This window comes from Palaemon carinicauda, chromosome 1 (genome assembly GCF_036898095.1).
Source record: "Palaemon carinicauda isolate YSFRI2023 chromosome 1, ASM3689809v2, whole genome shotgun sequence".
Classification (NCBI taxonomy): domain Eukaryota; kingdom Metazoa; phylum Arthropoda; class Malacostraca; order Decapoda; family Palaemonidae; genus Palaemon; species Palaemon carinicauda.
Genome location: NC_090725.1, coordinates 54245783 through 54265790, shown reverse-complemented (window position 1 = coordinate 54265790; position 20008 = coordinate 54245783). Strand labels below are relative to the sequence as shown.

Sequence of the window (20008 nt, the reverse complement as noted above, 5' to 3'; positions counted from 1 at the left end):
CACTTCCCTTCGGGGGGTCAGTGGTTCTCACTTTTAGTGTATATTCTTAGATGATTTACATAATTATAATTCTGTTATAATTCTGTTTTTAGTACAGTTACTCTGCCCCCCTTCTCCCGTGGATGTCATCTGGAGAAGGAGGGCGCATACTTAATTCTTATTTTATGTTATTCCCTCGGGGGTTCCTCTTCGGAATTCCTCCTTGGGGAATTTCTGTTAAAATAATTATTTAATTTTATTTTCCCAGTTAACTATGCAGTTCTTCTTCGTTCGACTGAAGATTGCCAACGAAGCAGAGTCTGCTGTCTCTGCCGAGCTGTCCTGTTCAAGACTGGGGAATCTGCTGTCGCTGCCGTCCCTCAGAGGACGTCGTCATGGGCGTTATCCCTTCTCTTAGAAGTACTCCCGTGTCAACGTGCCAGCACTTTAGATCATCTTATAACGCTAAAGGAGGTTTGCCTCCAGGGGTTGGACAACTTCCCTTCCGAGGGAGGTTTCCTCCCCAGGTGTGAAGTTTTCTCCATTCAGAGGGAGAACTTCTCATACCTTAATAAATTCATCGCCTTCGACTACTGTTGCTGCCTTTTGGCCAGACTTTTCTCCCCCCTGGCTGAGTCTCTCTTCCTTCAGGGGTGGAGGAAAGTCTTGGCAAGTCTCTTCTACGAAGTGTTCACCTCTCTCGTTCGCGAGAGAGGCCACTCATAGAGACTCCTCTTCGGAGGATCGTTTCTGATAAGGTCAGCTTGCTGATCCAACTGTCCTACGGGGCATCACCACGAGTGTCTTAAGGTCTCTTCTACGAAGTGTCACCTCTCTTGTTCGCGAGAGAGGCCACTCATGGAGACTCCTCTTCGGAGGATCATTCCTGATAAGATCAGCTTGCTGATCCAACGGCCCCAAGGGTACTCACCACGTGTGTCTTCAAGTCTCTTCTACGAAGGGCACCTCTCTCGTTCGCAGCAGAGGTCCCTCATAGAGACTCCTCGGAGGATCAAGCAGAACTTCCAGTGACCTCTACCGTATGCTGCAACGTGGTCCTTTGGACTTTGATCCTGGAATCTAGCATGGACCTTTACGGTCCCATCGGTGGATACTGGCCCTTCCAAAGGGCATATCCCGGTTCCTGATCGTCCTGCCAGCTGACCTACTAATCTACCAGCGCAACCTTGTGCTGCAACGAAGGACTTCAGTTCTGGACTCTAAAGCAGACCTGCTTACAGTCCTCATCCGGGGATGCCCGCCATTTTTTTAAGGACACATCCCAGTTTCTGATCCTCCTGGCAGCTGACCCTTCACCCTACTAGCGTGTAAACGCGTGTGCGCGCTCGCAGAACTTCTTACGCGCGCAAGCGCCGATGATCCACACAAGCGCCGATGATCTTCTTACACAAGCGCCGTCGATCTTCTTACGCGCGCAAGCGCCGACGATCTTGTCGCGCGCGCGCCAATAGTCTTTCACGCGCTCGCTCCGATAGTCTTTCGCGCTCGCTCCGATAGTCTTTCGCGCACGAGCGCCGATGGTCTTCCACGCGCACGCCAACAAACTCGTACGCGCGCGGGCGCGTGCCAACATTCTGGCCCGCACAGGCTCTTCATTCTGATCCTGCACGTCAATCTGATTCCTGCACAGACTATGAAGTGCCTGCGCGCTTGAGCGCTCCAGCAGTCTCCCGCGCGAGAGGCCCGGGTATTCCCCATCGGGCGAGCGCCAGCGTGCTCCCCAGCGCAATTGCCAATACCCTCCCACGCGCGAGGCTGCCGGACGACGCGCGGTAAGGGTGCCATCACCGCATTCCTCCCCGTAAGCACAGAACAGCGCGCTTGCCGGTAGGGGGAAATGTTCCAGAAAGGTCCAGGGACATTTCTTCCTTATCTTCTTTCTGGCGATTCCTCAAGAGGGAGTGTCTGACAGCGCAGCCATCAGCCGGCAGCCCTGGTTTGGGGCTCTAATCAGAGCGGTAGCACAGGCTTTCAAGCCTGTTCTCTCTGAGTTGGGCCACAAATCCTTGGCTGCATCTACTCCCCTGAAGAGGAAAAGAGGAGTTTCGGACGCGGTAATTTCTCCGAGGACGAAGCTGTCTCCTCGTAAGTCTTCGAGGCAGGCACCCTCCCCCCCTCAGACTTTTCTCCCTCCCCTTTGGACGAAGATTTCCCGTCCTCAGGAGAGTCCCGCGAGGTGAGAAGTTCCCCCATCACACCATTGAGGGAAACCCCACCTCGCGCGATAAAGTCTTCTCGAATAAGGGTGAAGAAGATCCTGCCTCCGTCATTGTTGGAGTCCTGCATCCTTCCCAGGAGGGAGTCAAAGGACTTAAAGACAATACTGGGAGACCCCTAGCACTGGAATCTACAGGCTCAGACATTCTTCCATTATGGAAACGAACCGGTTTGAGCCTAAGGACGTGGAGCAGGCTGCTGAGAGGTGGAGGAAGTCACCAAGACTCCCTCCTACATAGGGCTTTGACATTCAAGCCCTATAAACCTCCAGCACCCCAGCAACCACGTCCCACCAAGACAACCGCAGCGAAGACAGTGGTGTCTAAGCCCTTTCCGGTCAAGGACAAAAAAGGCAAGAAGTCCTCCAGGGAAGGGAATAAACCTTGAGGGAGCAGCCGAGGCAACAAACGCTAGGATTGGCAGTCCCCTGCATGTCCGCAGTGGGAAGATGCCTACAAGATTGCGCAGACAGGTGGCAGCAACTCGGGGCCGATTCCTGGACGATTTCCATAATCAGTCAGGGATATCGCGTCCCGTTCACAACATTTCTAGCTCTCCTGAGGATGAATCCGGTGTCATTTAGCTCCCTTGCCATGGGATCAGCAAGGGGGCGGGCCTTTAGAGCAGAGGTCCAGATTAAAGCAAACTCCTTTCAGCATGGAGATCTCAAACACGGTCAGTCTTGCAGTGAAGCCATAAGACTTCATGTGTATACTGGATATGGAGGACAGGTACTTCCAGATCCCAGTCCATCCGTCTTCAATGAAGTACTTAGGATTCAGCCTAGACAACAAGGGGTATCAGTTCAAGGTGCTGTGTTTCAGTCTCTCCACAGCCCCACAAGGTTTCACCAGAAGTGTTCACCCTAATATCATCGTGGGCACACAGGATTAGCATCCGTATCCTTCGTTAACTGGATGACTGGCTGATCCTAGCAGACTCGGAGTCATCCCTTCTTTGACTCCGAGACAATCTTCTAGGACTTTGCCAGGATCTTGAGATCATGGTAAATCTTGAGAAGTCCTCTCTGCTTCCCACTTAAAGACTGGTTTACCTAGGCATGATTATAGACACCAATCACCAAAAAGCCTTCCCATCAGACGACAGGATAGCAAGGCTGAGAAGGGTCGCAAGCCCTTTCCTCAGTCGAGAAGGGCTTCCAACCCAATCGTGGTTACCTCTCCTTGGTCACCTTTCATCGTTGGCTCGTCTAGTTTCCAACGATCGCCTTAGGATGAGATCTCTCCAGTGGCGGCTCAAGTCCCGGTAGAATCAAGGTTGCGATTCCCCGGACATCACGATCCCTATGGGTCCTGCGGAACGGACAGACCTCCAGTGGTGGGTTACAGACTAGAACCTATGAAGAGGAGTGGATCTTCTCGTCCTTCCCCCGGATTTAATGCTGTTTTCGGGCGTCTCAAAGAAACGGAGGGGGGTGGGGTGGCACGTTCTGTACCACAGGACCTCAGGCCTGTTGTCAGAATCAGAAAAGTGCCTCCATATAAATCATCTAGAGATGAAGGCCGGTTTGTTGGCCCTTCAGCAGTTCGAACAATACCTGGCAGGTCACTCTGTAGTGGTAATAAGCGACAACACCACAGTAGTGGCTTACATCATCAAGCAAGGAGGTACCTTTTCGAAGCAGCTATCCCATCTTGCAGTACAGATACTGGGATGGACCGGAGTCCACTCGATTCTATTATCGACGCGTTTCATTCCAGACGAGGAATGTGCTTGCCGACAATCTGAGCAGAGCGTTTCAGATAGTGAGTATCGAGTGGTCTTTGTGTCATCTAGTAGCCATCAAAGTCCTGACTTTGTGGGGTTCCCAGACTGTGGATCTGTTCGCGACAGTGCTGATCTTCAAGATTCCACCGCACTTCCCCCCAGTCCCGGATCCCAAGGCAATCTGGCAAGATGACTCCCAACAACGGGGGGACAACATCGTGTACGCCTTTCCCCCGTTCTGTCTGATGAGGAGGGTACTCAACAGGACCAGAATATCGGTAAATTTTTCAATGACCCTCATAGCTCCGCTATGGCATCACGTGGAATGGTTTTCGAACCTTTTGCAATTCCTAACGGAACTTCCGAGAAAATTCCTTCCTCGACACGATCTACTCAGATTACCACATGCCAGCATCTTCCACAGAGCCGTAGCTTCGCTACGACTTCGCGCCTGGTGAATATCCTGCATCTCCTCGCTGAGAGAGGAATTTTTGCAACAAGTTGCGATTAGGATGCCTAGACATCTGCGAAAATCATTCGCATCTGTCTACCAGGCAAAGTGGAAAGTCTTCGGTGGTTGGTATCTTGGAAGGGGTATCTCTCCACTCGATACCACTATTCCAGCAATAGTGGAGTTCCTCGTGTATTTGCAGGAAGAAAAGGCGCCTTTCTGTCTCGGCGGTTAAAGGCTATCGCTCGACCTTAAGTCTAGCCTTAGGCTCAAAGGAATGACCTTTTCTTCTTCGCTGGAACTTTCCCTACTCATACGACCTTATGAACTTACCTGCCCTCAGTCGGATCTGAGATCTCCTCCATGGAACGTGGTTCGGGTTCTCAGGTCTCTTATGAGACCTCACTATGAACCATTACGCCAAGCTTCAGTTCACCACCTACCTTGGGAGACGGTGTTCTTACTACCTTTGGTTTCAGCCAAGCGAGTTAGTGAACTTCATGGTCTCAAATGACATCGCCCATGCAAGGGTATGGAGGGAAGGTAACGTTTAAACTCGTCCTTGGGTTTGGTGCTAAGACTCAAAATCAGGGGGGGCCGGGTGCTTGGTTCGACTCCTTCCGGATTCGAGTCTCCCTTCTGTAACAGATGTCCCAGACCTTCTCCTACTGTGCTCAGTAAGGAGTCTGAGGTTATATCTCAGAATAACGGCTACAGTCCATCCCCAGATGCAAGCATTGTTAGCACTGAGAGGATTATGAGGGGGGTCACCAAGAACACCATCTCAGCATGGATTTGTAGGGTGATTCACCTGTCTCTGAATCCAGACCCTCCTCCGTCATGTCACCCTAGAGCACATGATGCCAGCGGCATAGCTACGTCCCGGGCCTTCAAGAGGAATTTCTCAGTGACTCAGGTCCTTCAAGCTGGGGTGTGGAAGCTTCAGACGACCTTCACAGCCCACCTGCACGACGTGACCCACAGGAGGCTCGATACGTTTTCTATCGGCCCTGTGATGGCTGCACAACAGTTGGTTTAAAACCTCAGGCTCCTTAGTGGACAAGTAACAGAAGGTTGAGGGCATTGTTACCTGGTCTTAGTCTGCATGAATGAAAAGATTTGTCTGGCCCTTACTCTTTTCTTTATCCTCCCCTCTCTTGGGGAAAGCAGCATCATGGGTTCTCTGCACAGCTGACCAGCTTCAGACGGCCTTCACAGCCCACTACCTGCTCAACTTGACCCACAGGAGTCTCGATACGCTTTCTATCGGCCTTGTGGTGGCTGCACAACAGCTGGTTTAAAACCTCAGGCTCCTTAGTGGAAAAGTAGCAGAAGGTTGAGGGCATTGTTACGTGGTCTTAGTCTGCATGAATGAAAAGATTTGTCTGGCCCTTACTCTTTTCTTCATCCTCCCCTCTCTTGGGGAAAGCAGCATCCTAGGTTCTAGGCACAGCTGACCTTAAACCACTGCAGGTAAACCATGTTTCCTTGTGTTCCGAGTATGAAGATAATACTGTCACATCCCCATACCCTGATGAGGTGGTATTGGGAGAGTCCTAGCCTAAAGTTTCCTTCTAAAGGACTACAGGTCAACTTCCTAGGACGAGCCACACTTCAGACCTTTACACACAGCTTACGTAGGCCGCAGCCTTTGCGCAGCAAGGTTCTAGCGAGGTGTAGGGACTCCTTATTGTTGAGTGCTGACAAACTCTGATACTGAGTCCCCGCGCAAAGCCAAAAGCCTGTACTGGCTGGAACTTGCCACCCTTCCTAAGGGGTGAGTCACCCATATTGAATAGCGTGGTTTGTATTTCAGTTACGGAACAAATGACAAATTCGTAGGTGATTCGTATTTTCCTAACTATACAAACCTTAGCTATTTAATCAAACTTGCCCGCCAGCCCTATCCCCCGTGAAGTCCTACCTCTAAGCAAAGTGAGCTCAGCACAGGTGTGTGTGAGGGGGGGGTGGTAGCAGGCTACCCTCCCTACCCCAAGCTAACTAGAGGTGGAGTAGTAAACCCTCGTTAAAATTCTAATGGCTCGTCATTTCAGCAACGCCGAAAGTAATAACTCATATTAAATAGCTAAGGTTTATATAGTTAGGAAAAATACAAATTACCTACGAATTTGTCATATTTGCATGCATTTCTGCAGGTGGACCCACCAGTTTAAGCTCTGATGGTGCGAGGGTTTTGTGGTTTTACTCCCAATGGAGAGACTCCAAGTGAAAGGTCTGTTCTTCTCAGCCTTGAAGTTTGTTGCCCTGGAGGCTTTGACCTTAGTCTATCTCCTTACTGTGTCCTGGCTCAACCAGCTGTCGTTGCAGTGATGCACTTCACAAAGTTGACAAGGTTATCAACCCATGAGGCTTTGGAGAAGTAAGAGAGCTTTGCTGTGTCTGTATGGATGGTGGTCACTTTCTGGCTCACCAGACAACAAACCTGTAGGGTAACTGGAATTTCAAGAGGGGAGACATTGTTGTTTCTCATTTCTCAAAATATGTTATCCCAGAGGTAGCTTTTGGGTTAAGGAACTTGTCAAATGTGCATGTAAAACTCTGAGGAGTCTCAACACTAGAAAACAGAGTAGACTAATCAGGAATAAGAACCTCCTTTTCCTGATGAAGAGTGGGCTTAATAATTTTTCCTTTTTCATAGTTATTTTAATTTCAATAATTTCAATACTATTGTGCCACATCTCTGCTTCCAGAGAGTTGTATCCAGGCAGCGAGGGAACCCATGGGGACTGCTTTGCCTGACTGTATGATCCACTGTGTTATTGCCCTCGAGAACTCTGGCTCTTTGAGAGGAACAGCTTTCAGACCCACAGGTTCATGATTGAGTAAGGGCCCAGCGCCTGCTCTGAAACACAATTTTGCTGCAACTGTGACCACTTTGGAAAAGAGCGTGTTCGTACACAGCCTTTTTGATCACCGCACCCCGCTCCATTTAGGAGTAGCTGTGGTAGGAAGAGGGGTGGGAGAGGGTAATGCTAAGACATATGTTCCCCCTCTCCTTCTATTGTGACTAGGATGTTTGTCTCCACTAGGGAATGTAGCTGAGACACAAGGAAGAGTCTTGGGTAATGAGTGTCCTTCAGGACACTTACTTGCATTTCTTTCTGGTGCATCAGCCCCCATCATCTCTAGTTCTAATTTAGTTCCTATTAGATTTCTCAATATTAGTGAGGTCCTGGCCTTATGAGGAGAATTGAAGGTGATGTAGGAGGACGAAGGTGAAGTTGTTTGGGAAGGATCTCCATGGTTCAACAATTGCCTTTCCTAGCACAAAACATGTCGGGAGCCTGGACACCAGTTATCGACCTTTCTCCTTTGAAAAAATTTTTGCATCAAATGATATTCAGGGTGGAAACCTTGTAGTTTCTTCCATTAGAAAAGGAGACTTCGTGCTTTAGGTAGATCTGTAGGATGCATAGTTTTAAGTGCCTATTCATGAGATCTCTCATAAGTACTTCTGCTTATACCTCTACAGTGCAATGTACCAGTTCAAGACTGTGTTTCGGACTGTATATGGCTCCCAAGGTATTCATTTGGTTGTTTGCCTCGGCAGCCTCTTGGGCCCACTTGCGAGGGATGTATTTCCTAAATTATCTAAGCCTGCTGATAAATTTGGCAGCAGTGAAAGTATTTAACTCAGACAATCATATCAACAAGCTCAGAGAGATTGCGTTTCTTTTTGTCCATGACAGTTGTTCCAGCGTGACATTGGTAATGTATTCTTGGACATCTGTCCTCATTAAAGAGCTTGTTATACATGGGCACCTCCCCCAAAGATCCATTCAGTGGTGACTAAAAGCTCATTGGGTAGCCAACAGTGATCTCATTGTGTGCTGGTGTCACAGGTCTGGAGCAATCTTGTCTGGGGTCTCAATGAGAGCAATCTCACCAGGGGAGTCAAACTCATCTTCTCACCTCAGAATTTGCATATGTTTTTTAATATATTGGAAGAGGAGTGGGTTGCCCACCTGGACGACCTTATCTTGTCAAGAGTGAGGTCCAAGAAAGACAGGCATCTGCACATCAATGTCCACGAGATGATAGCAACCTCCCTAGGCCTGCAAGCATTTCAAGAACAATTGAGGAGGCACTTGGTAGTGCTGATGAGCTGTGACAGTACAACAATAGTCTTACATCAACAAGCAGAGAGGCACAGTTTCATGCTCTCTCTGAAAGTTCATAAATCGGTGTATGGCTATGTGATGATTCTCACCATAAAGTGGTCAGCAAGGTACATTTTGGACAAAACGGATGTACTATCAAACACACACAGCCATAAGTCAGGTTATAGGAGCAGAATGGCCCCTACATCTTCTCATGGCAGAAAGGCTTCTTGCCCTCTGATATAAATTTTAGATACCATATTCCTCATTGGATAGAGGTTTTTGCATGCTTCTTTGAAAATTAGTCAGCTTAACCTATCACTGGGGACATCTTTTACGCAAGTTGTTATGAGGTTAGCAGGAGTTATCACTTCAGCTCCTCTCACATTTCGGTATTCATGTAGGAACACATCACAAGACTTTAATTAATATGTATTTTTCCTAACTATACAAAGCTGATTCCTTGAAGTTACACTTCCTTCTTCAACTTCGCACATGTCCTAGGGGCTACACAGTGAACTGTCAGGGGGCAGTAACCCTTATCAGACAGTAACTACTACCACCTTCTTATAAATTCAAGAGCCAAGTTCAATCTTTGCTTTAATAACACTCCCATGAAAGGGACCAGGCTTATATATTTAGAAAAAAGTAAAAATTATTTAAAAAAAAAAATCATGTCTATTTCCAAGAGCCCATTAATTTTTATGATTGTGGATCTCCTACTAGTACTTCCCACTCAGTGTAGGTAAGGGCAATTACTGGCTTGCACTCACAAATGAGACCAAGATGATTATTTTCATAACAATTGGTGGGGAATAAGATTTTTTGTAATAATTTATTTATAAAGAACCAAGTGTCTTTTAGCAAATCTGTATTTGACCGACTTCTTTTCATCACTGGTAATATCTTATTTTATAGTATATTTACTGTACTTTTCGTTGCATTTTAAAACAATATTTTCTGTCAGTCATATTTGATATGGATATATGATGAAAACTCAATATCATTTATTTTTAAACATAAGACTTACTCGGTAGTTATATACATAGCTTACGTCCCTGACGTCACGGCAGAAAATTCAAAACTTGCGCCAATCGCCGATTGGATAACCATGTGTACTACACCTGTGCCCTAGCAAGGTACCTATGAACCATTCCAGGAACCCTCGTATATTCCCTGCCGTCGCTAGCGGCGACACGTGGATATTCTGCTCGTCAATTTATTGATTTGATTTGGTGAAGTACAGAACTTTTGTTGTTGACTTCGCTTGTTTAATTAGGCTATTGGATATTCTCAGAGCATGAATGGATTGAGTTTGATCGCTATAGGCGTAAACTTAGAAGGGATCTATTAAGACAAAGTTCTTCTCATTCTTCAATAGGCTTTTCCTCTTCCCATGTCACTGACCCTATTCCTTCCCCTGTAGTGGTAGATCCTGATCCCGCTACTGAGCCTACGCTTAAGGACATGTTGATAGCAATTCAAGCACTGGGCACTAAAGTGGAGTCGCTTGTGCCGGACAGAACGCAGTTTATGTCAGACGTTAAGCAGCTAAAGGGTGGAGGTGCAAAAAGTGCAGAGAAGTTAAGTGTTGTGGAGGGTGCGCCTGCTCGTGTCTGTCGTTCTCCTAGTCCTAGACCTCTTCCAAGCTCCCCAACCCCTGGGAGAAGGAATGTCGAACAGCGTAAGGAGACGAGAGGCTTTAAAACACGAACAGATGTCCCCTAGAACGTTCCTGTTGACGTTTCCCCGGACGTTCGCCCTTACCATTGGAAAGGTGAGGTTATGTTGTTTTCGTCGTCCTCGGATGACGCAATACCTAAAAGAGGCTGGCGACTAGCCTCCAGACCTCTTAAGAGGACCTTTTATAAGGCCAACCATCGTCCTACTAGCATTTCACGGCCGGGCTGTAGCCATTGGGATAGTCCAAAGTCGTTTGAGAGTTCTCCTACTAAACGTCATGCTAGGAAGTTGGACTCTACCAACGATCTTGCTAAGCAGTTTTCAGGGCCAGGCTTAACCTCGATTCATGCTCCCCCGCAGCCATCAGACTGGTTTTCACCATCCAGACGCTCTGAACGCCTGAGCGATGAGGACGACGTTGTGGTGTCGTCACCAATATCACAACGCAAAGATCCTAACTTTAACATGCTACAAGAGATGCAACACAGGCTCTCTTCTCTCATGCATAATTACCAACGTAGCGACAAGCTTCAAGCTGATACACATGACAGTTTTTGTCAGGCTCGAGACGGCGAGCGGTCTGCTCAACACGACGTGAAACATCCTGAAGGACGTGTTCCGGTATGTAAATTTAAGCGTGCGGTGAATCAGGATCTTGAACGTCCTCCTATTCGAGGTGCCGAGCTTCCTGTTAACTATAGCATTAAGGACGTGATCCTGAGCCATCAACTAAGAACGTAGTTGACAACCCTAATGTCGATCGCTCTTTATTCCGAGGCGCCGAACGTCCTCTTAAGCGGAAAGATGACCTGCATTTAGAACGTGAGCTCGAACGTCCTACAAAGAGAGACGTCGAACGTCCTGCTGAACAAGCTGTCGAATGTCCTAGTTCTCAAGATGTCTACCGCTCTTCAAGACACTATAGTGAACGTCCTCCAGGACGTGTCACTGGGCGACAAGCAGCCAAACAGGTCGTCGAGCGGGAAGCGGTACGCGGCACTGAGCACTTGTCAGGAAGCGTCGAGCATTTTTCAGATCGCGACCCTGAGCGACCTACCTCTTCACTTGTTACTGGTGCTTTAGAAGTGAGTCTTGATTATGACGATGAGGCATACGCTCTTCAGGATAACGCTGATTATAACACAGATCATATTCAGGAACACGTTAGTTCTGATCGCGTCGATCGCGAGCGTTTGGATGAGCGGCAAGCGACACTTCCGCTTGATGATATACGTGATGAGCGGCAAGCGACACTCCCGCTTGATGATATACGTGATGATCTAGTTTCTGTTGCTGTCGGAAGTCGGGATTTTCATGGGAAGGACACGGTTCTCAACACTGTTGCTTCCGTTGGAGCTTTACCAGAGAAGGACATTGAAGGTCGGCTTTCTCCTGTTGAGTTTGAGGAAGTTTCAGAAGATTAAGACTATTTCTCTTTGTCCTTCAGTAGATCTGAAAAACTTATGAAAGTTTTCACTGAGGAGTTCTCAGACTTTTTTGTACCAGTTGCTCTCCGTTCTCCACCTTCCGAATTTACTCTTGGGAAGGCTCCAAAGAAGTCTCGGTTTACCAAGATGGTCTTGTCACGGTCGTCAAAGAGGGCTCTAAGACTGATGGGTGATTGGATGCAGTCCAAGAAAGACCTAGGGAAAGAGGCTTTCACATTTCTTCCAGCTAGACTACCATCTAGGTCTAGTATTTGGTACGAGACAGGAGAAGTTCTCGGCCCGGGGATACCTGCTTCTGCCCAGGGAGATTTCTCAATTCTTGTAGACGCTCCTCTTCGGTCGGCCATGAGGAAGACCAAGATTTTCTGGTCTACCTCGGAGCTGGATCATCTGCTTAAGGGCATATTTAGAGCCTTCAAAGTTTTTAACTTCCTGGACTGGACGTTAGGAGCCTTGGGCAAAAACGCTGCTGCTTTTAAAGAGGGGGATACCTCTACCTTAGTCCACTTAATGTCGTGTATGGATAAGGCTTTGTGGGACGGATCCAATGAATTGCCAGCGCACTTTTCTGCAGGCATTCTCAAGAAAAGGGATCAGTTGTGCTCATTTCTGTCTCTGGGGGTTACTACTTTCCAGAAATCCAAGCTGTTATATGCACCCCTTTCTCACTTGCTGTTCCCACAAGAGCTCATAATGAAAATATCGTCTGCTTTAACCCAAAAGGTTACTCAAGACCTGGTCTCTTAAGACAGCCAGAAGGTACTACCACCTTCTTTTTCCAGCTGCAAAACTAAGGAAAAAACATCTTTTCCTAAGTTCTCCCACCCCTTTCGAGGGAGGTCTTCCAGCAGGGGTAGCTCCAGACCTGATGCAAGAAGAAATAAGAGGAGAGGCTTCAAATCAGGGCGAAGCAGAGTCTGACTGCTTTCGCCTTCAGGCAGTAGGAGCCAGACTACTCAACTTCTGGCAAGCGTGGGAGAAGAGAAGAGCAGATCAATGGTCTATACAGATTTTGAAGGAGGGTTACAAAATCACCTTTCTAGGAAATCCTCCTTTGGTCCTAGCTCCAGTGGATCTTTCTCCCAGATACAGAGAGGAGGCAAAGAGACAAGCATTAAATATCCAAGTGTGTCTCATGTTGGTGAAGGGGGTCATAGAAAGAGTACAGGACATATGTTCTCCAGGCTTTTACAACCGCCTGTTCCTGGTACCCGAGAAAGTGCCTTGAACAAGTTCATCCATAAGACGAAGTTCTCAATGGAGACTTCAAAATAGGTTCTTGCTGCAGTAAGGAAAGGCGACTGGATGGTGTCATTAGACCTCCAGGACGCCTATTTTCACATCCCAATTCATCCGAGCTTCAGGACTTATCTAAGATTCCTATTCAAGGAGGAAGTTTTTCAATTTCGAGGCCTTTGTTTCGGCCTCAGCACAGCCCCGCAAATATTTGCGAAACTCATGCTCAACTTAGCAAAGATCCTCCACTCAAGGGGCATCAGAGCCTCCCTGTATCTCGACGATTGGCTTCTCAGAGCTCACTCATGCAATCACTGCCTGAAGGATCTCCAGACAACTTTGAGCCTTACGAAAGAACTGGGTCTCCTTGTCAACAAGGAAAAGTCTCTCTTGATTCCATCACAAGAGATTCTTTTTTGGGGAATGACGATTCGGAGTCGGATTTTTCGGGCTTTTCCGTCTCCTTTAAGGATGGAGCAAGCCAGTTTGAAACTCCAATCTTCTCTGAGAAAAACATGTGTTCGGCGAGGAAGTGGATAAGTCTAGTAGGAACCCTCTCTTCCTTAGAACAATTTGTTCCCCTAGGAAGACTGAACCTTCAGCCTCTTCAATTCCCCCTCAATCACCATTGGAACAAGGAGAAGGACCTAGAGACTATGGGCATTCCAGTTACGGACTCCATCAAAGACTGCCTTCGGTGGTGGGACGAACCAAACAAATTCCAAGAAGGTCTTGACTTAACTCAAAAGAACCCAGACCTTGTGTTATGTTCCGACGCCTCAGACTCTGGGTGGGGAGCAACTCTGAACAAGTTGGAAGTTTCGGGCCTGTGGTCAGAGACTCGGAAGGACTTCCATATCAATCACAAAGAATTGTTGGCAGTTTTATTAGCCCTCAAAAGTTTCGAAGGGTCAGTTATCAACAAAGTGGTACAAGTCAATGCTGACAACACGATGGCATTGGCTTACATTGCCAAACAAGGGGGAACTCACTCGATATCTTTGTACAAAACTGCGAAGAATCTCCTTTTGTGGGCAAAGGAGAGGAATTTGGTCCTAATGACAAGGTTCATCCAAGGAGAGAAGAACGTAATGGCAGACAGCCTTAGCAAAAAAGGTCAGATCCTACTGACAGAGTACACGCTCCATCTACAAGTATGCAAGAGTCTGTGGTGACTTTGGGGTCGACCATGCATAGCCCTCTTCACAACATCAAAAACAAAGAGGCTAGAGGCGTATTGCTCTCCAGTACCAGATATAAAAGCAGTCCACATAGACGCTTTTCTGTTGGATTGGACCAATCTAGACATGTACGCTTTTCCACCATACAAGATCCTGTACAAAGTGGTACAGAAGTTCGTAGCAACCAAAGGGACCAGAAAGACACTAGTGGCCCCCTTTTGGCCGTCAAGGGAATGGCTCACAGAGGTACTGGAATGGATGATAGACAATCCAAGAAGCCTTCCATTAAGAGTAGATTTACTCAAACAACCTCACTTGGAAAGATTCCATTAAAACCTCCACGTTCTTCAGTTGACTGCCTTCAGACTATCGAAAGACTCACTAGAGCTAGAGGCTTTTCGAAGGAGGCAGCTCAAGCAACTGCAAGAGCAAGAAGAACATAAACTATCAAGGTTTATCAATCCAAGTGTGAGGTTTTTAGAGAGTGGTGTAGAGTCAACTCTCTTTCCTCTTCCAGTACTTCTGTAGCTCAAATTGCGGATTCTCTGCTCCACTTTTGAAGGAAGCGCAACTTTTCCTCCTCGACTATTACGGGATACAGGAGTATGTTAGCGACTGTATTCAGGCGCAGAAACCTAGACCTTTCTAACAATAAGGATCTCCAAGAACTTCTTAAATCCTTTGATACTACAAAGCAACGACATCAAGATTCACGATCCTGGAATCTGGATATTGTTTTAAAGTTTCTTATGAGTGACAGATTTAAGCCCTTAGGTTCAGTTTACTATAAAAAGACTGTTTTTGGTTAGCCTCGCAACAGCCAAAAGAGTTATTGAAATCCATGCGTTTAGCAAGAACGTTGGTTTTCGAGATGGTAAGGCTGTCTGTTTCTTACAGTTAGGCTTTTTAGCCAAAAATGAACGCCCTTCTCAACCTTGGCCCAAAGCCTTTGAAATTCCGAATCTTTCGGATTTAGCTGGCGAGGAGTTGGAAAGAGTCCTATGCCCAGTAAGAGCTCTGAGGTTTTACCTGGACAGAACAAAAGACTTACGAGGCAATTCAGAAGCTCTATGGTGCTCTGTCAAAAAGCCCATGTTGCAGATGTCAAAAAATGCTTTGTTATTTTTTATCAGGCTCTTGATTAAAGAAGCTCATGCACATTGTAATGAATCAGACCTTGAGCTTCTAAAGCTTAAGGCTCACGAAGTCAGAGCCGTAGCAACGTCAGCAGCATTCAGACAGAATAGATCGTTGCAAAGCATAATGGACACAACCTTTTGGAGGACTAAATCTGTGTTCGCTTCACATCATTTGAAAAGTTGCTACACTCTGGGTCCATTCGTAGCAGCGAGTGCAGTAGTGGGTGAAGGATCCACCACTACGTTCCAATAATCCCATTAACCTTTTCTTCTCCTGAAACTTTTATTTGTTTTTATGGCTGTTTGTGGAGATTGTGTCAGTCTTACACAATAATTGATTTTAGTCAGGTGGTCTATTTTGTTCCTTGAAAAGCACCCGGAACTGGTTACTGGAGGAGGTTCTGTCACAATGAGGTATATACACCGGTTTGACAGTCAATTAGAGATCTTCAGCCCCCTGGGAGGATCGCTGGATCTCATAAAGCTAGCAGACATAATTGTCAAGGAATTCTTTAGACATTTTTCCCTGGTAAAGATAGTACTGCTTACTTGTGATTACTGTAGGTATGGTAAAACAAATTCAGAAATTTAGAAATAAAGTTTAATTACAAATTTTAATATATCAACACCACTATGGATTAGGAAATTAAAAGATAGAATAATGAAATAAGGAAATAAACAAATAATGAACAACAAAAATATTAAGTAACTCATCTGTCAGACACCTTTTTAATATCAATTACAAAATTAATAAATCACCAAATGTCTTGTTGCGAATAGATACCTCAACAATTGCTCAAGAAAAATAAACCTTACAACACAGTACATAACACAAATAATACACCAATTTGAATTACGTATTCAGAGTTACTTATATAACGTATGCTTCAATGTAACAGCGGGAACCTGTGATTATAGTTTGAGTATTTCCAAAAAGTGCATCTATCGGTCCAGAATTGTTTAAGGTTATGCACTGTTTCCCCAAGGGTCGAGGATTACCCTAGTGCACGGCTAGGTGATTATAATGTGACTAAAGAAAATACAAAATTTATTTTTCCAAGTCTATTATGGAACTAGAAATACAAGGACAAAATCGTTAACAAAAACTTTGCAAATACTGTAACTTCTAATCCAGTCAATAGATGGTGTTACTAACATGAAATTCCCTGACAATAATGAGGTAGAGGATCATTGAAGTCAACTCCCTTTTCAGGTATGAAACCTTAATTTTGTTTTAATTAACTCTCAAGCAGAATTCCAAATATACTAGCTGTCTCTAACCCTCCACCAAAGGTGTTAATCAGCTATATATATATAACTACCGGGTAAGTCTAATGTTTAGAAATGGTATTTTCATTATAAGATAAATTTTTGAACATACTTACCCGGTAGTTATACATAATTAAATCCCCACCCTACTTCCCTCTGAGAGACTAGAGGCATGGAATATATGAGGGTTCCTGGAATGGTTCCTAGGTACCTCGCTAGGTCGCAGGGGTGGTACACCTGGCTATCCAATCGGCGATTGGCGCGAGTTTTGAATTTTCTGCCTAACGTTAGGGACCTAAGCCATATATACAACTACCGGGTAAGTATGTTAAAAAATTTATTTTATAATGAATATACCATTTTACTTCTCCATATTCATGAATTATTACTGATAAGACAATATTTTTTTTTCATTGCTGTGTTACAAGATTGGTTTGCCAAATAAGTCTAAACTGTTACTTTTTCTATACATATTTTATTATCATCATCATCATACAGTATACCAAGGCACTGCCACAAATTTTGGTGGATAACAGACATTAAAAAAAAAAGTGGGACCTTTCCTCTCCACTTTCCTCCCAGCTTAACAAGGGACTCAACAGATTTCGGCTGGTACTGCTAGGGTGCCACAGCCCACCCTCCCCCGTTATCCACCACAGATGAAGCTTCATAACGCTGAATCCCCTACTGCTGCTACCTCTGCAGTCATCCAAGGTGACCGGATGAAGCAGCCGGGCCTACCGGAACTGTGTCACAATCACTCACAATTCATTCTTTTTCCTAGCACACTCTCTTGCCTCTCTCACATCTATCATCCTATCATCCAGAGCTTTCTTCACTCCATCCATCCACCCAAATCTTGGCCTTCCTCATATTTTATTATAGAATCAGAAAATATCTTGCTATGTCTGTTTATTTAATAGTGTTATTTGATATTCTATAACATATTTTATCATCACATTAAAAAACCATGTTAGCTCTTTGCCCTTACTGGTTATGCTTTTAAATTTCATTTTATAGGTGATTGACCCAGTGAGCAGAAATCTTCAAGGTTTTTTGAAAATTGTTGGTCCACTACAAATAAGAGCTTTGTATAGCAGCAGCATAGTGTTTAATGAAGTTGGAAGCTTTGCTCTTCTTCTCAAACACTCCCCTGGTCTTAAGTTCATCCAGCTTCATAGATCCTATAACGAAGCTATACTAGAGAATCTACAAGGTCTGTGTCCTACTATTGAAGATATTGAATTAGAAATCACTGCATGTGAAGATTGTGAGAATATAGAGGAGTCTTTGTGCAAAACATTTTTTAGTTCACTGAGCATAAAGGAAATTATAAAAAGAATAATAATAAGGCAACACATTGATCTATCTTTCCCTAATCTAAAAAATGTGGTGTTTTACACATTGGATGAATATCGTGGACCATCCTTAAACTGGCTGGTGTTTTTTCTCAAGTATCTTTACCCAGAATTAAAGGCAAAATGGTTTTGTTCAATTGATGGAGTCAGCCTTATTCCTAGTATTATTCAATCCGGAGTGTGGTGCCCTTTTTTCGCAAAAGATGAACTGTACAGAATGTCATTGGATGGTGTAGCTTTCCATTTGGAAGACTCAGATGAAGAATATTCCACTTCAAATGATTTATGTCTTCAACTTTTTCTTCAGTGTAATTACATATTCATTGACTTTAATGGACATGAGGATATTGGAATACCAAACTTCATTGAAGCCCTTCTAAAAAAGTTCAAGTGTCATAGCCTGAAACTCTCATACAGTATTACAGATAGTGAACATTTAGGATCAGCATTTCAAGGAATAGGTGTAATACTTAAAGAATTGTACTTAAATGGACCACTTTTCACTCTAAGAGATGGAGAGCAGCTATATGCCATCCTCAACAGCTGTATAAATCTGAAAATACTCTCCATAAATCTTGACTTGATCTACAGACATTTTTTGGAAAGTGTAAATGAGCTTTCAAACCTTGAAGTACTCTCTTTTAAAATATCAAACTATCCTCTATGGAACTATTTTCCATACCGCGAACCCCGAGTTGGAGGGTACTTACGGGAAAGAGTAAAGAATTTCATGACTCGTAATTCTATCAGAGAAGACCTTCCTGCCTACTTGAATTCACCAAGCCAGTCTCTAGATTTTTTGATGCAGAATTCTCAGAATGTGTTTACAAATTATGGGAATACTGCAGATTTTCATGGAGAACCATATAATCCTTACTATCCTTCAACTGGTTTTTCTTCAGTAGTCAAATGTTTGTCTCAGTTACAAGAAGAGGAGTCTGCTAAAGAAAAGACATTTGGACCTGATCCGTTAAGGTATGATCTATCATCGTCTGGTTCCGGGTTCTTTATTTATGATGAAGATTCAGATGATGATGAAGAATGTGCATCAGCAACCGTTACTCCCTCTGTTTGTCCTGGAGATAAAATATTATCTTTTTATGGTAATGCAAAGTATGGATTTCCTCATAGTCATAAGTATGAGACTATGGTTTATAAAGCAAAATGCCACGAGAAACCCCAAACTTCTCAGTATAAAGAAAATATGGCTGGTGAAGCATCCTTACTGAGTGAGGGTATATCCTATTTTCAAGACACAGTTGTAAAACTTGATAGAGGAAACTTTGGTATAAATCTTAAACAGACTGAAAATGAGTTAAAACAATGGCGATTAGATATGGACTATGGTGCACCAGTAGCTTTGTTAGAAACTTTGATCAAGTCATCACCTAATTTAAAAGTACTAGAGATCCCAGACCTAAGAATAACTGATCCATTTTACATATTCGACACGCATAATATTTTAACAAGCCTTTCACAAGTGCACACTTTACATTTAACATGCCAGTTTACAACCCCTCTTGTCCAATCTCTAGTAAAGTTAATATCCTTGGAAACACTTAGAATTGATACCTCGTATGGAATTGACAATTTCTTGAGATTCAAGAAGAAATTACGGCGGACAAATCTCATGGTAGAAAGTGGAGGAAGTTTAGTATATCCTGGATCAAAATTCTCAACAAGTGACTAGATAAAAAGAAGCCCTATACCTTTATTGTATGCTTTGGGTGTGTTTTTCCCTTATGAATATTTAATTGTCTTTTGTAGGCTATAGGCATATTTATTTCTTTTTATATCATGAACTTAGTAAAACTGTAAAAAACTTCTATAATGACATTACTGATAACATAATACATGATCCAAATTTATAAATTAATAAACTAAAATATCTCAAAAAATAGTTTTATTTATGTACGCCTATTTCCAAAATAATATCTAAACTAAATATCATTTTTAAATACAGTATGTAACTTCCCTGGTAGTTACATATATATAGCTTAATCCCGCCGATTTGTCGCGCGTACGGCAGAAATTCCAAATTCGCGGCAATTGGCGATAGGTGAGCAGGTGGTCATACCTGTGCGCCCTCTAACCAGGTATCTGGAACCATTCCCATTTGTCCTCGGAAATTCCCTGCCGTCGTTCCAGCAACACGTAGGAAATTCGCTACGTTGTGG

At 44.6% G+C, this 20008-nt stretch overlaps 1 protein-coding gene across 2 annotated transcripts in view; it reads left to right on the top strand.

The window, feature by feature from the left end:
- LOC137648235 (uncharacterized) overlaps positions 1-19729 on the top strand; it is a 68722-nt gene extending 48993 nt beyond the window's left edge. For both annotated transcript variants that reach the window (XM_068381160.1, XM_068381168.1), the window contains one exon: positions 17494-19729. In XM_068381160.1, coding sequence (XP_068237261.1) covers positions 17494-19521 — 2028 coding nt within the window. In that variant the 3' untranslated portion in view covers positions 19522-19729. The remainder of the gene's footprint in view (positions 1-17493) is intronic.
- Positions 19730-20008: the final 279 nt, after the last annotated feature.